Source organism: Perca fluviatilis, chromosome 12 (genome assembly GCF_010015445.1).
Source record: "Perca fluviatilis chromosome 12, GENO_Pfluv_1.0, whole genome shotgun sequence".
Classification (NCBI taxonomy): Eukaryota; Metazoa; Chordata; class Actinopteri; order Perciformes; family Percidae; genus Perca; species Perca fluviatilis.
The window spans coordinates 24,671,114-24,692,862 of NC_053123.1; the positions used below are offsets into that span (position 1 = coordinate 24,671,114).

The 21,749-nt window shown below is 39.9% G+C and overlaps 2 protein-coding genes across 2 annotated transcripts in view; one reads left to right on the top strand and one right to left on the bottom strand.

Moving 5' to 3' along the window:
* Positions 1-108: 108 nt before the first annotated feature.
* On the bottom strand, positions 109-7,898 carry cnga4 (cyclic nucleotide gated channel subunit alpha 4). Its single transcript, XM_039818316.1, is given in 10 exon segments — positions 109-113; positions 550-1,089; positions 2,290-2,455; positions 2,623-2,868; positions 2,987-3,185; positions 3,187-3,523; positions 4,220-4,326; positions 4,421-4,522; positions 5,501-5,622; positions 7,762-7,898. Coding segments are annotated over 9 exon segments (1,758 nt in total). The 5' UTR covers positions 5,557-5,622; positions 7,762-7,898.
* fhip1b (FHF complex subunit HOOK interacting protein 1B) overlaps positions 7,384-21,749 on the top strand; it is a 27,916-nt gene continuing 13,550 nt past the window's right edge. The window contains exons 1-4 of the mRNA XM_039818466.1: positions 7,384-7,741; positions 14,900-15,411; positions 19,293-19,697; positions 19,968-20,198. Coding sequence (XP_039674400.1) covers positions 15,283-15,411; positions 19,293-19,697; positions 19,968-20,198 — 765 coding nt within the window. The 5' untranslated portion in view covers positions 7,384-7,741; positions 14,900-15,282. The remainder of the gene's footprint in view (positions 7,742-14,899; positions 15,412-19,292; positions 19,698-19,967; positions 20,199-21,749) is intronic.

Here is a 21,749-nt window from a genome sequence, read left to right on the forward strand (position 1 = left end):
AATGTTTATAAAGTATTTTATTAAATTAAAAAGAAAAAGATAAATGAAAAGTTAATCTGTCATGTAGGTCTCGTTTCAACACCTGTTTTGGATGATACACACATTTATCTACACTGCATGGGGAATACAATGCTGTCACCTTGGGGTACAAAGTTGTATTGCAGAAAGTGTATCAATGAGATGTTAAAGTTTTCAATATTTTTATTAATATAAAACCGATAAATGCCTACAAATGAAAATACACAATTACATTTTAATCATTCTCCTTTTCAGTTATTTTGCTTTTTCATTGTTATTTTTTCTGCCCTTCACCTTTCTCCCCTGTCTTTTCTTCAGCCCTTTCTCTCCCCTCTTCAGATTCTCTCTCTCCACTTTTCTCTTCTTTCTCATCTTCAGGTTCAATTTCCGCTCCATCTCCTTTCCCAGGTCTGTCATCTCCTTTCTCTCTCTTTTTACCTTCATTGTCTTCTTTTTTATTTTCCTGATTATCCGGGTCTTTCAGCACAGATTTATCTCCCTCCACCATCCCTTCTACATCTTCCTTTGTACTTTTAGTGCTCTCCCCATCTCCCTCTTTGGTCACATCATTACCATCTTCTCCCTGTCCTTGTTTTTTTACCTTTACATCTGAACCCTCTTCTTCCTCCCCCTCTGCCTCTTCTCGCTCCCATCCAACCTCCCCGCCCACCCCTTCACCTCTTCCCTGTTCTCCTTCCATCTCGTCTTCTGGCAGCTGAGTCTCCAGTGTTGCCACCTCCCACTCCAGCTGCTCCATCCTGGCCTGCGCCTTTTGATTAGACGACTCTAATTCCAGCATAAGGCGAGCTAGTTTTGTTTGCAGGATTTCCAAGTTGCTCTCCAGCCTGCTTATCTTGGTTTCAACTTTCTCTGCCTCCGCCTCCTCTTGCTCCCCGGTCTCCTCCAACATGCCCATCTTGGTGAGGATCTGTCTGCCTTTCTCCTCCAGGTGACGTTTGGCTGCAGGGAACTCGGATAGCACGTCTGTCAGGTCTTCTTTGGACAAGCTGAACAGGTCAGAGTAGCCAATGCTTCGGATGTTGGCAGTGCGACGATTGCCTGACTTGTTACCTAAAAGGTAACATGTTGTAATTTCTTGAAAATTTCAGTGAGATTTAAAAAAATAAAAATATATCATGATGTTTCCAACTCATGTTCTATTATCTAAAGCGTGGCCATTTCACAGATTAAAGGGACATTAGGGAAACATTCTTTTTGCTGCCTTAAATGAGAAAGTCAATAGTGTTAACATTTAAAGGTGCCCTGCCACACGTATTTCATTACTTTGTGGTAATGCCAGAAGTTTTACCATGGACTCTGTAACATTTTTTGTGGAAAAAATGCCTTGGTTACCTTGTTTCAAGCCATTCTTGCATGGTATAGAAAGCTTGCAGGTAGACTCAGCTCGATTTGTGTCAGTTCTCATTAATATTCAACGAGCTAAGCTGCTTGACTCTGATTGGCTAACATCTAGCCAATGAGAGCCTGGCTATCAGCATCCTTTAACCAGCGCGACTGGGCAAGCTCATGAATAGTAATGAGCTCAGGCAATATGATGTCAGACTGACCAGCTTTTGTAATTGGCCTGATTTCTCCGCTTATTTCTTTTCAGTGGCTAGAGCTGACAGAGGAGGTAGCAGTTCATTTTCACATTCACGACATAACACAAACACATATGGACCTAACATATTTCAAAAATTACAAGCAAAAACGTTTTTGTGTGGCAGGGCACCTTTAAGTATTAATATTTCACAGTTATGTCTCTCAGCTCTGTGCTTTACAGCCTCACTCAATTTCCTTTCATTATGTTCATCTACATTTTGTTTTTCTACAGGGTCTTCCAATGCTCATTCTCCGTGACTCAAGTCACTCAAGTCATACGACTGACCTTTAATTTGAACACAACTACAACCTTTCAAATTTTCCAGTCTTGACCAATCTTACATCAGGTGCTTTAGACAGTTTTTAGACATACTTAAGTGTTGCTTTATTATTGAGTGTTGGACCCTTCACTTCATAATTGCAGAGCTGCAGTCCTAAAGCACCAAGTTTCTTCTCTTGGTACCAACTCATGCTTGTCTTCTTGAAGCATCTATAGTCTAGTATTCTACCTTTTTGCACTGTTGACCCAATCAAACTCTCTATTCCGACTGTATTTTTTTTTTTGTACAATAAAAAAATGCTTTGTATTGTGTCAAGTATTGACCTATTTCCCCCCACATACATGCATTAATAAATGCAGTATGACCAAGTACTTGACACTTGACCTACCTTTGATATTGAGGATACTAATTTCCCCAAAGAAATTTGATTCACTCAGCACAGCATATTCTGTGACCCCGTCATCTGCTACAACTGCAAGTTTGCCGTCTGTGATGATGTACATTTCATGGCCCACATCTCCTTTCCTGCAGACATACTCTCCTGGACTGAACACCTGCAAGACAAATGGCATGAGAAACCTCCTCATCCTTAAACAATTCTTTTAGATAAGAAACTAGGCAAAGAAACAGGGTTGAATTCAAATCTACATGACACATATATGCCACTGAGCCATTGAGTATTGAACCTGATGGTAGCAGGTTCACCTGTATCCCCCCTGACCTGAGGTGTTAGTTTGAGCACCAGCTCCTCCAGCAGACTTTTCTCACAGCTCTGGAAGATGGTGACTTTGGAGAGTGTGGGAAGGTGAACGCTGACAGCGATCTCTGTCCTCAAGTGTATGGGCAGCTGTTGCAGGATTTCATTCTCTCGGATTATCTTCTTGTTGATGTAAAGATGCTGGTACCAGTTGTTGATACGCTGATGAAGCTCCTTGCTAATGAGATGGCTACGCAGGTAAGCCTTCACCTGAAAGAGGACACGATTAACCTTATTTTCTATAAAATAATGAAATTACCACATATAGCTATCTGCCCTATATATGTTACAGATACCGACAGGAAGAAGACTCAGTTAAAAAACGTACCAGCTCATGGTTAGGGAAGAAGACATTATCACGGTCCCTTAGGCTTACGATGACATCGCCAACATTGCCAACAACCGATGCAAACACCAGTACAGCAATGAGCAGGTCTGCAGTCATGAACAAGTACTCTTCTTCCCTTTGTGCCTGGGGGACGTCTCCCACTGTGGTTAAAATCAGGGTAGAGAACCAGAAGCAATAAATAAACCCAAACATCACTTCCACAGCCCACGTAGCTCGACAGTGCAAAGTAAAAACAGGCGTTCCAGTGGATCAACACAAAGATGTAGATCATGAGCTTGGAGATGCGGAAGGTGTTGGGGTAGGAGGTTCTCGTCTCTATGCGATCCAGGGCCTCGTCAAGTCGTGGCATGCGCAGAAGGCGGTTGATCCTCACTAGCGGAGTTTGGATGCCAAAGACAAAGTAGAGGACGTCGGTGGGCAGCAAGGAAACCAGATCCAATAAGAAATGTTTCGAGTGCAGGTAGCGCTTCCACAGGTGAGTTAGGTCCTTGATCAGGATGCCCTGATCCAAGTAACCTGGAGAGAGAAGAACACGGTTGAACAAAGCTCAGAGTACACTTCAAACACTGGCAGAATGATAAAGTCAAAGCGTAATTTGTCACTAACTATTCAGGAATATCAAATCCATCTGACTTGCAAGAGTTAGTCCTGCTTTCATATCATAAATGGAAGATGGGAAAGAGTTCCATGTTTATGACTTTTCAAGCTTTCACATCATCTGACATCTCAAGATGATTGTTTGGTTGCAGAGTTGCTCATGTGGGGGTTCAAATACTGTGCATTGTCAAAATAGCAATATATCCATTGACTGTTATTAAATTACACTGAACAAACGACAAAGGCTGATGTGAGGCAGCCATGCCTCTTTGCTTTTTCAGGTACTTATTTATTATTGAGCACCAAATCAGATACATGGGAGGATCTAGACAAATCTGAGTTTCATACGTCTCAATTACAACTTGGAAGTTGACATAAATGGTATTTACCAGTTTTAACTCCAATGTGACACGAATGCGACAGTAACCCATTAATATGGAGCTAACGACTGATAAATTAAAATGCCATCTCAGTTCATTAGAAAGAACTAATCTGATGACATTCTTTTATATTTCCCATTTCATATGACTACATATCTGACAAATAAAAGTTCATTTTTAAGAATTATTTTCTATTTCAAAGTCTCAAAAAAAAAAAAAATTAAAAAAGATTTACCTGTGTGAACAGTGATGATCATGTCAACCATATACATGAGGTCTGACAGATAGTCCAGTGTAAGCCACACAGGCAGGTAGCTCAGTCCAATTGTAGTGAAGCATGTCCTGAGAAAACATTTCCAATAAGAACAGGGATGTCAAATGATTACATGTTAAATGCTTACTACTTGATATTCTATATAATCATATTCTGTTGTACCTCAAAATGATGATCACCCAGTTGTAGACGATGGGGAAGATCATGACCTGTAGCCAGACATAATAAAACTGTTCTGCCGGATCAACCACCCACTCTTTCCAGCTGAGCGGGAAATGATGATGAAGAGTAGAGAGAGGGAAATGAGGATGATCAGTCATTATGATGTCAGTGTGAAATGTGGGGAACTGTCACATACAGACTGAGGTTTATGGTTCTCATATCTACATGAATAATAAGCCAACATTTGTCAAGGTATGTTTTTAATACATACTCTAAAACATAATTTTAAATTACAGTGTTGATCTGTTGATCTGTCTAATGGGATGAAAATGATTTTAACTTTTTTTCATCATATACAGTCTATGGCTTTCATGTACATACAGTATCGTACATCATTAAGATTCTGTGGTAATTATTAGAATATTTAATGTTGTTCATATTGCCTACTTCTGCTTGTTTATAAGGTCTTAAACATATGTCTATAACTTTAAAATGCAATTTGGTAGATGCTTCTTTTAAATGTAAAACAAATTAAGATACAAAAATAAGAATATACAATGGTAAAAAAAAAGCTCTCATTGTGGATACAAATGCTCCCTATACATTAGCTGGACATGTATTCTCTCATCCAAGAGGCTTGCTGTAGTTCTTCACCAATTCAGAAGTGATTAAGTCTGAAGAAATAAATAAATGTCTTCACACTAATTCAAAAATACCTTAAAACCAGATATCCAATTATGATCCATTACTTACTTAACGTTCAACTTCAGACCTAGATTGGTGTTATGTTTCCCTTTATCCTTGACTCCATCTTCTCCTTCCTCAGTCACTTTCTCGCCCCGATGCCACTGCAGCAGTCTCTGCCATTGGTTACCTCTAATACTAACATTGCCTATTTTATCCATTCTCCAAAGTGAGGCCTTTTAAACTAACACATTTTTCTAAGTGAGCATGGCGTTTGATCTTGTTCCATCTTGCATGACCGTTGCACTTTCTTGGACAATAGTTCAAACAACCTTGTTGACATGCATCAGGAAGTAGGCTACGTGGTTCACCTATATAACAACAAACCAGGTGTACCTGAACACTGCCTGGTGATGCAGGTCTCCATGGAAGAAAACCACAACAGATGTCATGCGTCCTCAGGGAATTCATCCTTTGCCTAGAAAACCAGAGAGGTCTTCCTTTGCACATCCCAGTGGCTGTTAGAGACAACAAACAATAAATGTTGTGTATAGAGCCCAAACTATAGCACATGTATCACTGTCAATAAACATAGAGTGCAGTGTAGGCTATATGTTGATACTATAAATGCGCCACATTAGAAGAGAAAATTGAAAATTATAAGAAACAGTGGTGTTTTCATTTAGTGATTCTATTTATTCGTATTAGTTTATAATTAGGGATAATCTGGCCAAAATGAAATGTTTATTAAAAAAATATATTATTAAATGAAATACATTTAAAAAATATGTATATGCAAATGAAAATCCCTTTTTCTTTAAATGACAAATTTGAAAGTGAAATTGTGAAAGTGAAATTTAAAAACTTGAAATGAGAACATTGGAAAAACTCAAATGTATAGCCTACATGTGAGCCTGGAAATGTGGAACTTCAGTTTAAATGAAAAGCTTTACAGTATTGCATCTTTTATTCCCATTTTCTGCCCTCCATTTTGCATTTTGCTCTCTTTGCACATTATTCATTTGAGTTGACTAATTTCAATCACATTAAAACTTTTCTGTTTTGCTGATAATACTTCTGTACTTTGTAATTTTGAATCCAGAGCTACTTGAAATGATTTTTTCTTTCGATCGGTCTGACTGCCCATTATTAGTTTCAAAGACATCAGCATCAGCATTTCGATAAAACAATCCCATCTCAAAGTTCACTTGCTATCTCCCCCCTCCAGAGCTTTCAAGCATATACCCACTGATATAAAACTGTTTTATATGTATGCATACACCACTGCCCTTTATCAGAGACAGAATGTGTCAAAGTAGTATTTCCAAGGTCAAGAATGAGCTTAGAGGTTTAACTTTTAAAGGGGCACACTACACATTTTACACATGGAGTTCAATGTACTTGTCACAAGTAGTATTCCTCCTGTATGATGTCTTCTGTGACTCTAGAGGGAGCTTTTTCTAAGGTTTGAAACAATAACCAATATGTCATGTGTCATCATGGGGTCTCACTGTGGGTTTACAACTTGAGACATTCTCTTGTGTTTTAGTCCTGTTTTGGTCTAAAGGTGTTTAGCCGTAGCTTTGTCCCAATTCATTGGTGTTTTAGCTGTTAAGAGTTAGTAAAACGTTTGCCATATTTTACTTCTTTCCAGAGAAATACATGCATCAAATTTGTAAAACATACACTGATCTGTTTTTGTGTGTGTGTTAGTGATCAGCCATGTTAAGGGGAATTTTTAACAGAAAGCTTGTATTACAAACTGACTGTGTGGGGTTTGGATTTAAAGAACTGGGCATTTAGGAGGCAGGGGAGGTCTAATAAAAGACAATTGAGTTGGAAATAGGATGCAGCTTTTTTTGAAGGTTGACTGACCCATAGTGGGGGACTAAAGTCAGGGTATCTTGGCCTCTGTTGCTACAATTTTGACCACTACGTAATTACGCAAAGTCAGCTACTGAGGTCACAACATATTTTTAGCAACTAGCAAAGCAAACTGATGAGATGCCATATGGTTGAAGGCCATGAAAGACAATTGTTTTGTCAAATGACTATTTCCAGGATCAAGAATGATGTTCAGTCATTATGAGCTGCTTTAAGGACTGATTTATCATTTTTAATCAGTTTCTCGCGTAGGCCTAGTAAAGACCAAAATAGAACCGTTACTACACAATGTACATTTGTCAGTAGGTATAGAATTGGGTCACCGTGTTTTCTTCTTAATTATGGCACTTTAAACCCTTCCGACAGCAGGGTGAAGCAGAGAGGAGCAGTGTCGCTGTGGGTGTGAGTCAGAGGAGTCGTGTGGGAGGAGTTAAAGTAAGATGGCTGCGGGAAAGGGAAGAGTGTTTGAGAAATCATCGAATGGGATGTTTATCTGTCTCTAACAGGATGCACAGCTGCCCGAATGAAGGAGTGGTTAATTTGTTAGCTTCCCCGGCTCAATATGGTCTAGCTCGCCAGTTGTCTCCAGGTTACTTGCGCGCTGGTCATCCGTTTACTGCTCTGACATTGTGGAATTCATTAGCAGCTAGTCGTTAGCAACCTACCAGCGCTAACTTACTAGCAACCAGCTAGCAGGTATCCGTGGAAATCAGGACCTCGCAACAACTGTTGAGACTCCCACAAATATTAAAGGTAAATAACTATTGTATTACCTTCTATTACAGTGCACAGACAACTTGATGAATTGGCCACATAACATGGGTGACATTTCTAAGATAGCTAGCTAATTATATTTGCAGTAACGTTACCAACTAGCTTGCTACATCATCTCGCTATTGAAATGCATTGATTGTTGTTTTTCGGCGGACCCTAACGTAAGCCGCTTGGGTTGGCTAATGTGAGATCTGGCGCAGGATGATGACTACAAGATCAGGTGTAAATCCCAAATGCTGTTTAGATAACGTTAATTAACCCATCAGTGTAAAGGCAATGTTGTGGAGGCTTGAGAGCTAGGTGCCCCATTGTCAGACTGAAGGGGGCACATGACCCAAAACACTGCAGTGATTGATGGCTGACTTTGCATGATACAATCTGTGAACGTCCTGATTAAATAAGAGGATATTGTTTTCCCTGAAACTTTGCTTTGGTAGTTATCTTTAACCCTTGTGAGCTGTGGCAAAAGCACTTAATCCTTCAATAAACTGTAATCTAAACTCTCCTCCAAATTGAGAAAATCAAAAGGCGAATATCTGAAGTTGATTTAACAGGTTATATTATGATAGTTATTGGCTAATTCAATTCACTCAAGTGTAGGGCTAGATACCAATATATCAATAGTATTGACTGAAATGTGTCCGTAGTGTTGAAAAGTATGGAAAGCAACAAATGCTTCACCAGACTCCTCGTCTTTTTTTTAGTCTCTGTCCTCCTGTTTTAAATCATAATTTTGGTATTTTGACAAACTGAACTCAAGACTGTCATTATTAGCAAGGTCAAGATTGAATTTTCATGCTCGAATAATTTAGCAAATTTTAGACCGCATGAGAGCTGAAACGATTAGGCTTGTCGATCCACAAAAATGAATCAGCAACAAGGTGGACAGTTGATCAGTTTTTATACAAGAAAACTGGTTTCAGCTTCTCCAACGTGAATATTTGCTATTTCTCTCCACAACAGTACATTAAATATCTTTAATAGAACAAGCAATTTAGATATTCACCTTGGGCTCTGGCATTGTCTGACATGTATCAAACAAGTATGCAATCAATCTAGAAAATAAGCTGCATATTAATTGATAATGAAAGTCATTGCTAATTGCAGCATCGGCCTGCATTTTTAATATAGGCAAAGTTTGTGTAAAGCTACTTTGTATTAAGACAAAATGAATAACTGATGCATTTGAAGTTTGTCTGCTTCACTTGGGTAAAGTCACTGACATCTTTCATTAAAAGTGACCCACCTGAGTAGAGCCATGACAATATTTTTGTAAAGTTTCTAGTTGTTGTCTGGAGTGTAGTTGTACCATAAATTAACTTTGAATGCTGCAATCTAGTCTCTCAGAATAAGTTTGGATAATGCAATGAGTTCCATATCAGAAAAAGGCAAGCTATAGGCTTCATACTTCACTTATTTTTATAGAGACAATATTTGAAGGTGGGCCGAGAAGCTGGTTGTCATGCTGGTGAGTGGTGGGGGTTACAGAGTTACAGAGCGTAAGTATTTGTTGGTACGGGAGATCAGTAAACAGGCTGCAGGAAATAAATTATTTAGCATTTAGACAGCAGCACAAAGGTAGCCACCTTTCTGGTGTGTTTTTAAGATCAGCTTTGCCACTGACTTAAAAATGCACATTTGGTCGAAGTCCGTATCAGCTCATACCTGTTGCAGCTGCTGCTATGAAAGCTCCCTGCCTCTACCTCTGCAAACACAGATGTGATCGGTGAAGTTCAACAGTAAAAACGGATAGGGACAGAAGTCAAAATGTGAGGAAAGGGAAGGACACCTTGGAGCTCTGCCTGTTTTTAAACCTTTGAGCGCCTTGAAAATTCCTGCAGAAAGCAGGTGTGGCTGTCAGTTTGTTGTAAGAAGTCACAGTAAGCTTTTCTCCACTTCTGTCTGAACATGTGAGAGAGTATCTTGGCCTTTAGACATTGTGGTGTGAGATTATATACCAGTAAAGACTAGTTGTGTTATGGCGTGTTTAACCACTAACCTTTGACAAGCTCTATTGTCTTTATGATGGCAGCCTCCCTTTAGTGGAATCTGTAGTTGAACTTTGAACTCATTTTATGGGTGCTTTTTTATATAGTTGTGTGTGCATGTGACATGGAAATTAAACACATTTTAAATTTGCTGAGGCAGATTGGCAGACGTGCATTTAACTTAATTGCAATTATGCTGAATCATAGACTGTATTTTCACTGAGCTTGTTTTCAGTCCGTCAATTTGCTGTAGATAGCCTATCTCTCTGTTTCGACTCTTTGTGGACTGAGTTTCTCTCCGCTTTCATGCCTGTGAATGGATTCATTTAGTGCATTTAAAGAAAAGATTGGATTTAACTTTGACTCACCCGCCGAGGGCTGGTTAATCATTAAAGAAGCCTGGATGTTAATTTGACCTGCCTTTTTCAGCGCTGTTTGTGGACAGACCTGTCCACAAACAGCTGTGAATAAAAACAGCTGGTGTATTATAAATTGAACAAAGAAAACCTTGGTGCATTATTGATTCGTTTGTCATCAAATCTGTTACTCGTGTCTGACCCAAGTCCAAGTCATGTGACTTCAGTCCACATTATGTGGTCATTAATAATACAAAATCTATACTAAGTGTGCATTAAACCCATTAACCTATTGAACCTTTCTGGACCTACCAGAGGGCTCTTATCAATTATCTTTTATTCAAACACTCAGGAGATAAAAGCAAACAAATTCACACAAATAGCTTTCAGGTCCATTAAAGTGCTCATATTATGCTCATTTTCAGGTTGGTAATTGTATTTAGAGGTTGTACCAGAATAGGTTTACATGGTTTAATTTTCAAAAAACACCATATTTTTGTTGTACTGCACATTGCTGCAGCTCCTCTTTTCACCCTGTGTGTTGAGCTCTCTGTTTTAGCTACAGAGTGAGGCATCACACTAATGTTCCATCTTTGTTGGGAGTCGCACATGCACAGTGCCTAGGTAGGGACTACTACCCAGTCAGTCAGAAGCAGAGTATGAGGGAGTGCCACGCTAGCAGCTAGGTGAGCATTATAACGTGTGTTATAAAGTGACGCACGTTCATCACAGAAGTAAAGGCTGGACTACAACAGAGCTGTTTGGAGCAGTTGGTGAACAGTGTTTTCTGTTGGAGATGGTAAGTCCTTTTGGGGTGGAATTTGGGCTTTTTCACTTTGTAAACCTATAACGTGCACAAAAAAGATATAACACAATAAAGGAAAGGGGAAAAGCCAAAAAGCATAATATGAGCACTTTAATAACTAATGCTTGTGACATTAACCTTGGACTAAATGCATTACAGGGAAATCCGGTTTCTCCAGCAGAAATCTAACTTTGATTACCAAGTTTCTCTTCTCTCTCCCCAAAGCAAATCTATCTTTTAGGTATAAAATAGGCATGTTGGAAAGGTGGGTATCAGATGTTGGTTCACATTAAAAAAAAACAAATGCATCAAAAGGGTTATTGGGTTACTGCATTATAATATACTTCTCCAATGTTGATCCATCTGTTCAGTCCTTTCCCGATAATCCTCACAATAAATTACTAAATATAATACTTCCAGCAAATATTTGTGGAGCTTTTCAGGATGTGATGGCAGAAGTAGCATCTCTAGCTATGCTATGGAAAAACAATGAATGTTTATCAACCATAACCCGTTAGTATTTGATACTCAAAGATACTTTTGACAGCCTATTTCCATAATACATTTCCCCAGTTAAAGGAATCCGTTTCAAGTTTACATAATGTTGAAGTAATCGGGTTACTGCAGGGAGTCGACAGTAACCCTGTTACTTAAACACATATAAACACATAGAGAGAGGCTCTAGCAGTGCACAAAGGTACAGCATGAGGATTTGTGCTTATCTTGGACATTGATTCAATACTTGCAGGTGTTTTTAACAGCTGAATTGACTGATTAAAAAGTATGTGTTGTAGCCAGTTTGAGCCCAAACTGAAATTCTTCATCAGTTCACTGTGGCTGCTTCCTCTTTTATCTTTTTTTCACTTGCGATGACATGCAAAACTACAGACTTACAGAGAACATACTTTGCATACAATTTATCTCTGACCATGTTAGTTATCTCATATTCTCAAATAAAAACTACTAAGATCTGGGCACTGTTTTATGTTTTCTTACTTGAGATCAGCATTTGTTATACTCAACCTTTTTAGTTGATACAAGAAAAGATTATGCTTTGCTTTAAATTAGCGATAGACCGATTTTATCGGCGGGCCGATATTTGCGTGCCGATACGTGGCTGCTGCGTTTGCCGATAGTTTTTTCCTGGCATTATTTACAGACAGGCGTCCACAGGCAGCGCTGTGTTGCTGAAGACGCTGCAGACCCTGCCCCACTAGCAGAGTGCTGGTGCTGGAAGCCTGCCAGGCTTAAATTACAAATCAAGCACTTTATTTCAATGGCTACTTTTCAGGTTTGTTGTTTTCTTAAATTATTTAAATGTGTTGACAAAGGACATTTTCTGATGACCTGATTATATCTGTCTTATATGTCAGAAAGCAATGCATCATCAAGGCTGTGTTGTAGATGTTGATGAAAGCCTTTTACCCTTGCACAGTTAACCATATGCAGTGCATCCATCCATATGATGCACATTGCACACATCATTTGGGTGATATGAATGTAAGATGATTGCAGAAGTGACACTGATCTGTGTTTTTGTTTATTATCTTTAAAGAAATGGCAGAACAGATTCTGAAAACAAATCCAGTGTGGCAGGGTTTACATTTTTATTGAGGGAGCAAAAGCAGTATCGGCTCCAAATATCGGCTAAAGAAAATCGGCAGCCCGTATCGGTCATTGACTAAGGCTGATGGAAAAAATTCGGTATCTGCACTAAAAAGTCCATATCGGTCGATCCCTAATTAAAAAGTATGTGTTGTAGCCAGTTTGAGCCCAAACTGAAACTCTTCATCAGTTCACTGTGGCTGTTTCCTCTTTTATGTTTTTTCACTTGCGATGACATGCAAAACTGTTCAACCACATGGTTTATCAACAGAGTTCCAGAGAACATACTTGGCATACAATTTAGCTTTGACCATGTTAATTATCTCATATTGTCAAATAAAAACTACTAAGATCTGTTGGGAGATCTGGGCACTGTTTTATGTTTTCTTACTTGAGATTAGCATTTGTTAGCCTCAACCTTTTTAGTTGATACAAGAAAGGATTATGCTTTGATTTAAAGTGTCTTGCATGTTGAGCAGCGAAGCCTTTCAATTGTGCGAAACTTTAGTTTAACTAGGACTGGGTACCGAATTCAATAATTTTTAGGCACCGACCGAATTTCCTATAAAATATCAAAAAATGCCTCGTCATTCAATACCCAATTTCAATACCTAAGGAGTAAATCTCATCAGCGTCAATAAGCCAATAAGCATGCTTCTACCAAGATCTAATAATGTTTGTGATTGGCTGTCTAACGTTTTACGAGACACCCAGGAAAAACCCTATGTTTTACACAGAGACTGGGCTCACGTAGTAGGAGCTGAAAAATATATAAAAAGATAAGCTAATGTGTAATGTTGTAATTTCTTTTTTTTTAAATATTAAAAAATATAAAAATTGGTGTCAAAAAAAGTATCGAATTCACAGTATTGGTATTGGTACCGTTATCGAAAATCTTTTAACAATATCCAGCCCTAAGTTTAACCTTCCTTATTTTTTAGCCAGTTTTTTTTGAAAAAAAGTTGGAGTTGCAATTTTGAGTGGGCAGAAATATTTTTGATAACACACTGTATATTAATATGGTTATGGGGCAAAAAAAATCATTCAAGGAAAGCATGCATCTTGTAAGTTTATAATCTTTAATGATCAATCTGTCGTTAACTTTGATGCAAGGAAAATGCTTGAAATGGGCATGCATAATAGAGGACAGACCATTTCTCCCATGTTCAGCAGAAGGTGGACTGGATGTAGCTTTTCCACAGAAGGACAAAATGGTTTCCCTGGTAACAACATACTGTAAAGGCTGTTTGTTTAGGAAAACACGGAAAAAACACAGATGCTCTTCAGCATAAATGAAATGATTTCTGAATGAATGGGAGTTTTGATATACACTACATCACTTTAATATATCTGGCTGTATGAGACCATTCCATGTTGCTGTTTTGCAAATTAATGCCTTATGGAAATACCTGACTGCATTTTCTTTGCATCTATGTATCTCGATTTAACAGAAAGTTAAATGTCAATTATGTATAACTGGATTAGCCAAAACAGACATTTCCATCTGGTTAGCGAAGTTTTAAGAAAATGTTTTCATTAGGTCTATTTGGATATCACGATGCAAAACTAAATCTACTGTGATTAAATATTTTGGTCATGTTTCCCACCTGGACTGCTGGCATGAATAATACATTTTCAGACTTTTGATGAAGTGGTGGGTGTCAGACACGCATTAGTGTAAGCTAAAACACTGCACTAGCTCAGACTGGTCTGGATTCCCATCAGTTTTAGCCAAGTGTGACCCACTGAAACATACACAGTGACTACCATGAATAAAAAAAAGGCTATTACACCAAACTAAAGCGTGATTTATGCTTCTGCGTTAAATCTACATATGCCGTGGCTACGTACGTAAGTACGTGGCGATACGGACCCTACACTGAGCCTGACGTGCACCTCTCGAGAAATGTAACTACGCTTAGCGTTGCATTTCCCCCTACTCATTTTCTGATTCTCCTTCTCCATAAACAACATGAAATCAGGGAGAGGGTTAAGTTTTCCTGCTACAGCTTTCCCACGTGGTCAGAAAGCACAGGGGAGACACTTTGTTTCTCTCACTATGACTCTAGAGTCTCTACTTGCTCCGAACCTAATCGCCGTCACTCTCTCACTCGCTCTATCACACACACACGCACACACACACACGCCGGCCCTGCTATTCTCTTAAAGAGATTGACGCACACACCAGCGCACAAGTATAAACTTCAGGCCACTTATGTAGGCTTTAGGGACATACAGGAACATATTCAAGTAGCCTAATATACACTTTGAAAAAAACACAATTCCATATTTTAACTTATCAAGGTTTAAAAGGTTGTGAAAATGCGTTCTAGTTTGTGCCCGCAGGTTTACATGCTAATATGTTTTGTGGTTGTTTACGCAGAGCAGAGTGGCCGTCCTGACTGGCTATGGAGTGGTGTTGGCTTCAGACTGGATGACAGGGTCTACAGGGCGGACAGGGTCGCACCGATTCTGAAGCAGCAGCGGGCTTTTCCTAGATGTACACTGACTGGCTGTGACAGCGCATTCGCAGCAGACCTCCTTCCCCTCCTCTCTGTTTGGAAACACTCCCCCTCCCCCTTCACCCTGTCCTCCTCTCCTCCTCCCACCCTCATCTTTTCCTTTTTCTTCCCCCTTCATTTCTTTTTGCCTTCTGTTGCTCCAATACTTCAACCTTTTTTTTTTCTTTCTTTTCTTTTTTACTGGAACTCCTTCTCTGATATTTAAGTTCTTGTGACCTTTGACCTGCCTCTCACCGGATCCAGAATGAGCTGGCTGAGCAGGTTGAACCCGCGGGCTCCGGGGAATCGGTCTGGACGGAGCGCCGCCCCCTCCAGCCCCTGCACTGCTGACCCGGAGACCTGCCTCATGGTGTTTGAGAACCACTGGAGACAGGTGAGCTACAAACGCCCCTCTCTTGGGAATTTTGACACAATTTTTCACAACCTGGATATTAGTTTGCTGCAGGGGCGTAGTCAGTAATGGGCCAGGGCGGCACTGGCCCGCCCACTTTACTCACTGGCCCGTCCAGCCAAGTTTGATCAAAATACGTTTAGTTGTGAAAAATATTCAAATGTATGTAAAAAGAAAAGAAATGGTAACAGAACTAGTTGTGTGTGTGTTTAATGTGTCTTCTCTTCTGATTTAAAACGAAACGGCTTAAAGGTCCCATGACATGGTGCTCTTTGGATGCTTTTATATAGACCTTGGTGGTCCCCTAATACTGTATCTGAAGTCTATTTCCCAAAATTCAGTCTTGGTGCAGAATTACAGCCACTATAGCCAGTCCCACAATGAGCTTTCCTTAGTCAGTCCCTCCAGAAAAATGCGATTATGCGATCACATAATTCAGTGCATAGTCAGCCAAAGTCTGCATATTTATGCAGGGGCCGCATTTTTTTCAAATACAGGAGGGGGGTGTGGCCTTGACCAACTGCCACTTTGCTCATTTGAAAGCCATGATGTCTCTCTCTTTCTCATGGGCGGGCCAAATTCTCTGGGCGGGCAAAGCAGAGAAAGGGGAGGTAACCTTGCTCCTTATGACCTCATAAGGAGAAGATTCCAGATCAGCCCATCTGAGCTTTCATTTTCTCAAAGGCAGAGCAGGATACCCAGGGCTCGGTTTACACCTATCACCATTTCTAGCCACTGGGGACCATAGGCAGGCTGGGGGAACTCATATTAATGTTAAAAAACCTCATAAAGTGAAAGTTTCATGCTATGGGACCTTTTAAACCATAAAATAATGATCAAACCAATAGGAAGCCTTCGGAACGTGGGTGGTTGCTATGGTAACAACAGGCAGACTCTCCGGGCTGCCTTCAGCAGCTAACGTTAGCTAGCTGGCTTTTTGGACAATGTACCATGGATGTGTTAAGCAATGTACTGTTAAAAGTTACCGCAACAACAATGGCTTCTCTTTAGAGTGGTATGGACAGTTTTCTTGGATGGAATCCAGTGGAAATAAGGACGAGCTTTTCTGCAGCATGTGCAGCCATTTCCCCAGCGGAGCTGACAGCCCTTCAGCGAGAGAGGAGTTCGTTTGAGTGCTGCATGGCTTCTTGCGTTATTATTTAAGTAACCTAGTAACCTTCCTATTTAGTAAGAAATCCTAAACACTGATGATGGCTTCTAGCTGAAACGCATTTGTGTTTTGCCCACATTAAATAAGAAGATGACTTATCTGTGAGTGACATAGTTATTAGTTTTCTTTGATCCTGTCCCTGCCGTAGACTCGATACACTGTCTAAGATTTGGTGCTTTGCTGGCCGCTTTTCATTATATCTTTCATAATTCAAACAATTCTTGGCTGGAAGTTTTTCCTTCTTTGATTTTCTTTTACTGCTGGTAGCGCATTTGCTGCTCATGATCTGACCATAGTCCTGAAGCAACAACGCTGTTATGAATGCACAAAGGATATGTTACATGTGCGATTTCTGTCTGATGTAGGCTATTCTATGTCATGGAGTATGCAAACGCCTTCTCTTCTGTTTGGGTTCATGTTTAGTTGCCACTTAGTGCAATAAAATGGTTAATTTTATAACAGTGCTGTGCAGAGCCAATGCTGCTGGTTCTGTCGGTGCAAATATATTTTAGCCTTGAATAGGTTAAAATTGACAGGTTTTTGTCTATATTGTTGTGTAAAAACTTTTTAGACTGAGCTTTGTTGGTTGAGCATGTTGTAGACAGTACTGCTATTGCTGTTGTAATGCGTTATGTTGGAAGGTAAAATTGTTGCTGTTTGTCCTTTTTGCTACGTCTTTTTGAAAATGGCCCACTCACTTTTGTACTGGCCCGCCCAAAATACTATTTCTGCCTACACCACTGGTTTGCTGAATAATTTTTTTTACTCACCAACTTAATGGTTGAGATGTGGAGACAGCATCTCTGCTATGCTCACGGTTACCATCAAGTAGAAAGATTTTTAAACAAGTCACAAGATACAATATTATCCAAACCGCACCTCCTCTGGGTGAGTTGTCCATTTCTCACTCCTTCTTCTCTGAGTCATCACTCAGTCACTTCTGAACACACAGACATGATAAAAAAATTTAGGATTCAGTGTGACTTAAACTTTCTGAGGCTATCATTATACTGTATCGGATGTTATGGAAAATAAACATCCAAAAAATCCACTCAGAAATCACGGAAAAACTGTCTCCTTATAACTCCAGAACTTGCCTAAAAATCTTCACGTTTTTTTCAGTTCTCTTCAGTGTCAAAATAATCCGGTGATGGTTGTCTGTACGTCCATGGGTACATTGTAAACAGGAACTGCTAAAAGCTAGTTCGGCCATGGTGCCAAAATGTGAACAAAATATAGGCTAAAAAAACTGGGCTCAAGTTGTCTCGTTTGTGTCTGAGGAGGGGCCCACAGTGTCCCCTGGTTCACCCTGTTAAGGCAGAAAACAGTGAAACATTTGACATTTCCCAGACCTCAAGCTGACTTATTTAAAGTGCTCGTTTTCTCCAACCAACAGTCCAAAGATTCGGTTTCCAATTATATAAAACAGAGAAAAGGCTAACATCCATCTATCTGAGAACCAGCAAATATTGTTGTTTGATAAATGACTAAACTTTCCGTTTCTAAACTGATGGCTAATCATTTCAGAACTAAATCTGTTACACCCCACACTCATCAGTCACTTACAATGGTTGACTTTTTTTCTTTTCTTTTTTTTTTTGCATGTTTAGTTTTGCTTTGTGCAGATACAAAAGTAAATGTTCACTTTTGGTTAACAGTAAATGATAATCATCATGTTTTAGTGAATGATAATCTGTCCAGACACCAAGTGTGGATGTTCACACATTCAGTTAGCTGGGCCAGTGCTAATGGGAGTGGTCAGTCAGTCTACTGGAACAGTGTGACTGGCTTATGGCCAATCACTGACTGAATGTTGTATAGGTTACAGAGCCTTGCCACTACCTGACTGTTGAGTTTCCTCATACGCAATATTAGACATCTGAGTGATATTTATTTGTGTGTGTGTAATTTGCTCAGACTTAATAGGTGGATATGTTGCAACTAAATTGCAACATATCCACAAGATGTTAAAGTACTCCTACATGTCACTAAATGATTCCTAGTACTGTACCTAACCTGCATGTGTTTTGGTGGAAGGAAAGTGGAGCGCCCAGTGTATATATATTTTTGAAATATCAATCCTCCATGTTTTCCTAGTTTGTAAGGGGGAGGATGGAGGTATATGTGTCGATAATCCAGTTACATGTAAGTGGATATGACAAAATAAAAACAAGTGGTTTTGTGGGAGAGTGTGTTTTTGCAAACACAAATGTGTTGTGCAACATTCATCGCAAACTTCAAGCTGCACAAACACAAAGAAGCACATCTTTTATCTGCACAAGCTGTCTGCAGCTCTGTACATTCATAATTGCTGTAGTCATGCTGACTGGTCGACCCTTTGATAAATTGTTGTTGCGAAAACCTCTCATTTGTCGTTTGTTTTCCACACCACAATTATGCAATTTTGTTGCATTTGATCTTCAGAAAATAACTGTTGCAGTGCCAGTAATTACTTTTTATTGCATTTATATTATCTGTCAACATATTTAGATCTTAGTAAATTAATTTAAATTAAAGAAATATTAAAGTAAACTTTTATATAATAACCTACATTTAAAAAAAATGTTAATGTTAAAAGAACTGAATTGAAATGTAATGAGGCCACCCTTTAGTTACTTCTTAACTCCTCATACAAGGACAGCAGCAATGTTAAGAGTTAAACATTACACTAAAACACTGTTCCTTTATTCAGGTCTCTTGGGTGTTGGAGCAGCAGGAGCCTTCATCCTCCAGCGATGACCTGACGGCAGTGAGGAATCACACCGACCAGATGTTATGTCTGCTGGCAGAAGAGCGGCCTGCTGAGAGCCCAGAGGGTGCCCCCGGCGTGGCACCCATGGGCCCCATACTGGAGCTGGTGGTCACTCAGAATATTCTGGCGGGCCTGGTTCAGTGGCACCTCCGCCGCGGCTTGGACCCAGACAGCCAGGGGGCGCTGCTCAAACTGTTTGAGATGCTCATCGGCCAGTCCCAGCAGCCTCTGCTGCAGCACACAGCCGTCCTTCACCCCCTGCTGAGGCTGCTGGGAGCTTGCGCTGACCCAGAACTTGGTTGTCCGTTAGCCCTGGAAAACAGCCTGGTACTGCTGCTCAATCAGGTACATTCACCTACAGTCTTTATACTGCTCTATTGTGTATATTGTTACCTACAATCTACATAAGAAGTTATTGGTTTTTGCCCTTCTAGCTATATTTGCAAAACATAAACTAAAGGTGAAAACAGACTGTGGGATTATTGAGACCTACAAACGGCAGCAATTCCAATAGAACACTTAAGGGGAGAATTAGCAGACCGCAGAATGCCGTCGTGTTCAACCAAGCCGTGTAATATTACTGTTTATAATTGGGACTCTGTGAATCCACACCAGATCTGTGTGTCCATGGCCCGGCAGCCCGTGGTTCTAGAGATGTTGTTTCGGGCGGCACCGGCTCAGCAGGGCTCCACCAATCTGCTGATCTTCTCCCTCCTGGTGCCGTTCATCCACCGGGACGGAGCCATCGGACAGCAGGCCCGAGACGCACTGCTGCTGGTCATGGCGGCCTCGGCCAGCCACGAGGCTGTGGCGCGTTACATCGCTGAGAACTCCTACTTCTGCCCAGTGAGTGATGGTGCTCATTAAAACATGTTTGTTATGGAAAATTTGGGAAAAAGTTTTTTTTAGACTTTAACTGGGGTTTTAGTAGAGGATGTAGTTACCGAAAGTGATACATTTGGACCTGTGTCTGGGCATCTTGTGTTTTGCTTATACAGTAATAAAGGTTTTCTTCCTGCCTGTTGCTGTTGAGGCTCTGACTGTTGACACATTGTGGCTGGTATTGGACTCTACGAAAAACTTGATTTGGCTGTAACTATTTCCAGGCACTTAATTACAGTATATACAGTATGTTGTAGTTATTTTGTCAGTTTGTGAATTTGAAGTAAAGTTAAAGGATAATTCCAATATACCATGGCCACAGAAATTGATGTTCAAGGTTTTTGTCCATTTGTTTTAAAAACCAGCACAACTTGTCATATTGCTACATTATTTTCAACCTGGTTTTGGTATTTTGGCATATTTTTGATAGCTGTAAAAAAGAAGGAAAAAAATCAAGCAAAGTAGAGTGTCTTGACTCATATTCAGGCATTTATTAATTATCTTTTTCAATTGTTAATAACTCAGAGTAGGGCAGAGATCCATTTATTTGGGTTTGATGGTTTATTAAAATCTTCAATATCCTGTCAAGTTTAGTTCCATCCACAAGTTAAAATCCTACTGAGCTTCTTTCAAAGTGATGCATTTGAAAATGTAGAACCTGTCAAAAATCTTCTTTTTTTTTTTTTTTTTTACTCTTACCGTAACTGACTTAACAGTAATTCACATGACTATGCATAATATCAAACTCGGCTCTATTATTTATGGTCACTTTGGCTCTTACAGAAAAGGGCCATCCATATTATATACACATATATGACCTACTCTTTAATGATGTGATAGTTGAGGACAGCTTATAATGTGTGTCTGTGTGTATGTCTGTGTTTCTAATGCATCAGTGATTGTGTGTGATAATGGAAGGGGAAGGACGTGACTGTGCACTCTGACAGACCGTTCATCCTTATCTACATCCTATCAGATCTGCCTCAACTTAGAAAGCTTTAAAGGAACACGCCGACTTATTGGGACTTTAGCTTATTCACTGTAACCCCCAGAATTAGACAAGTCGATACATACCCTTCTCATCTCCGTGCGTGCTGTAATGCTGTCTGACACCCCCAGCATTAGCTTAGCCTGACACAGATCCTGGAGGTAACTGGTTCCAACTAGCCTACTGCTCCGAATAAGTGACAAAATAACGCCAACATGTTCCTATTTACATGTTGTGATTTGTATAGTCACAGGGGGGGCCTTTCTATAGTCTCAGAAAGGCAAAGCTGCTCTGGGCTTCTCAGGTGCTGCAAGCATATCACTCCGCCCAAGTAGCAGTGCTTCGCCCTTTCTGAGAATATAGTTCCCAGTTTATATACAGTTACAAGACGGTTGTGTCTCATGTGACTGTGTTATTTGTACACGCTGTGATTATACAAATCACAACATGTAAATAGGAACATGTTGGCCTTATTCAGAGCAGTAGGATAGTTGGAACCAGTTACCTGCAGGATCTGTGCTAGGCTA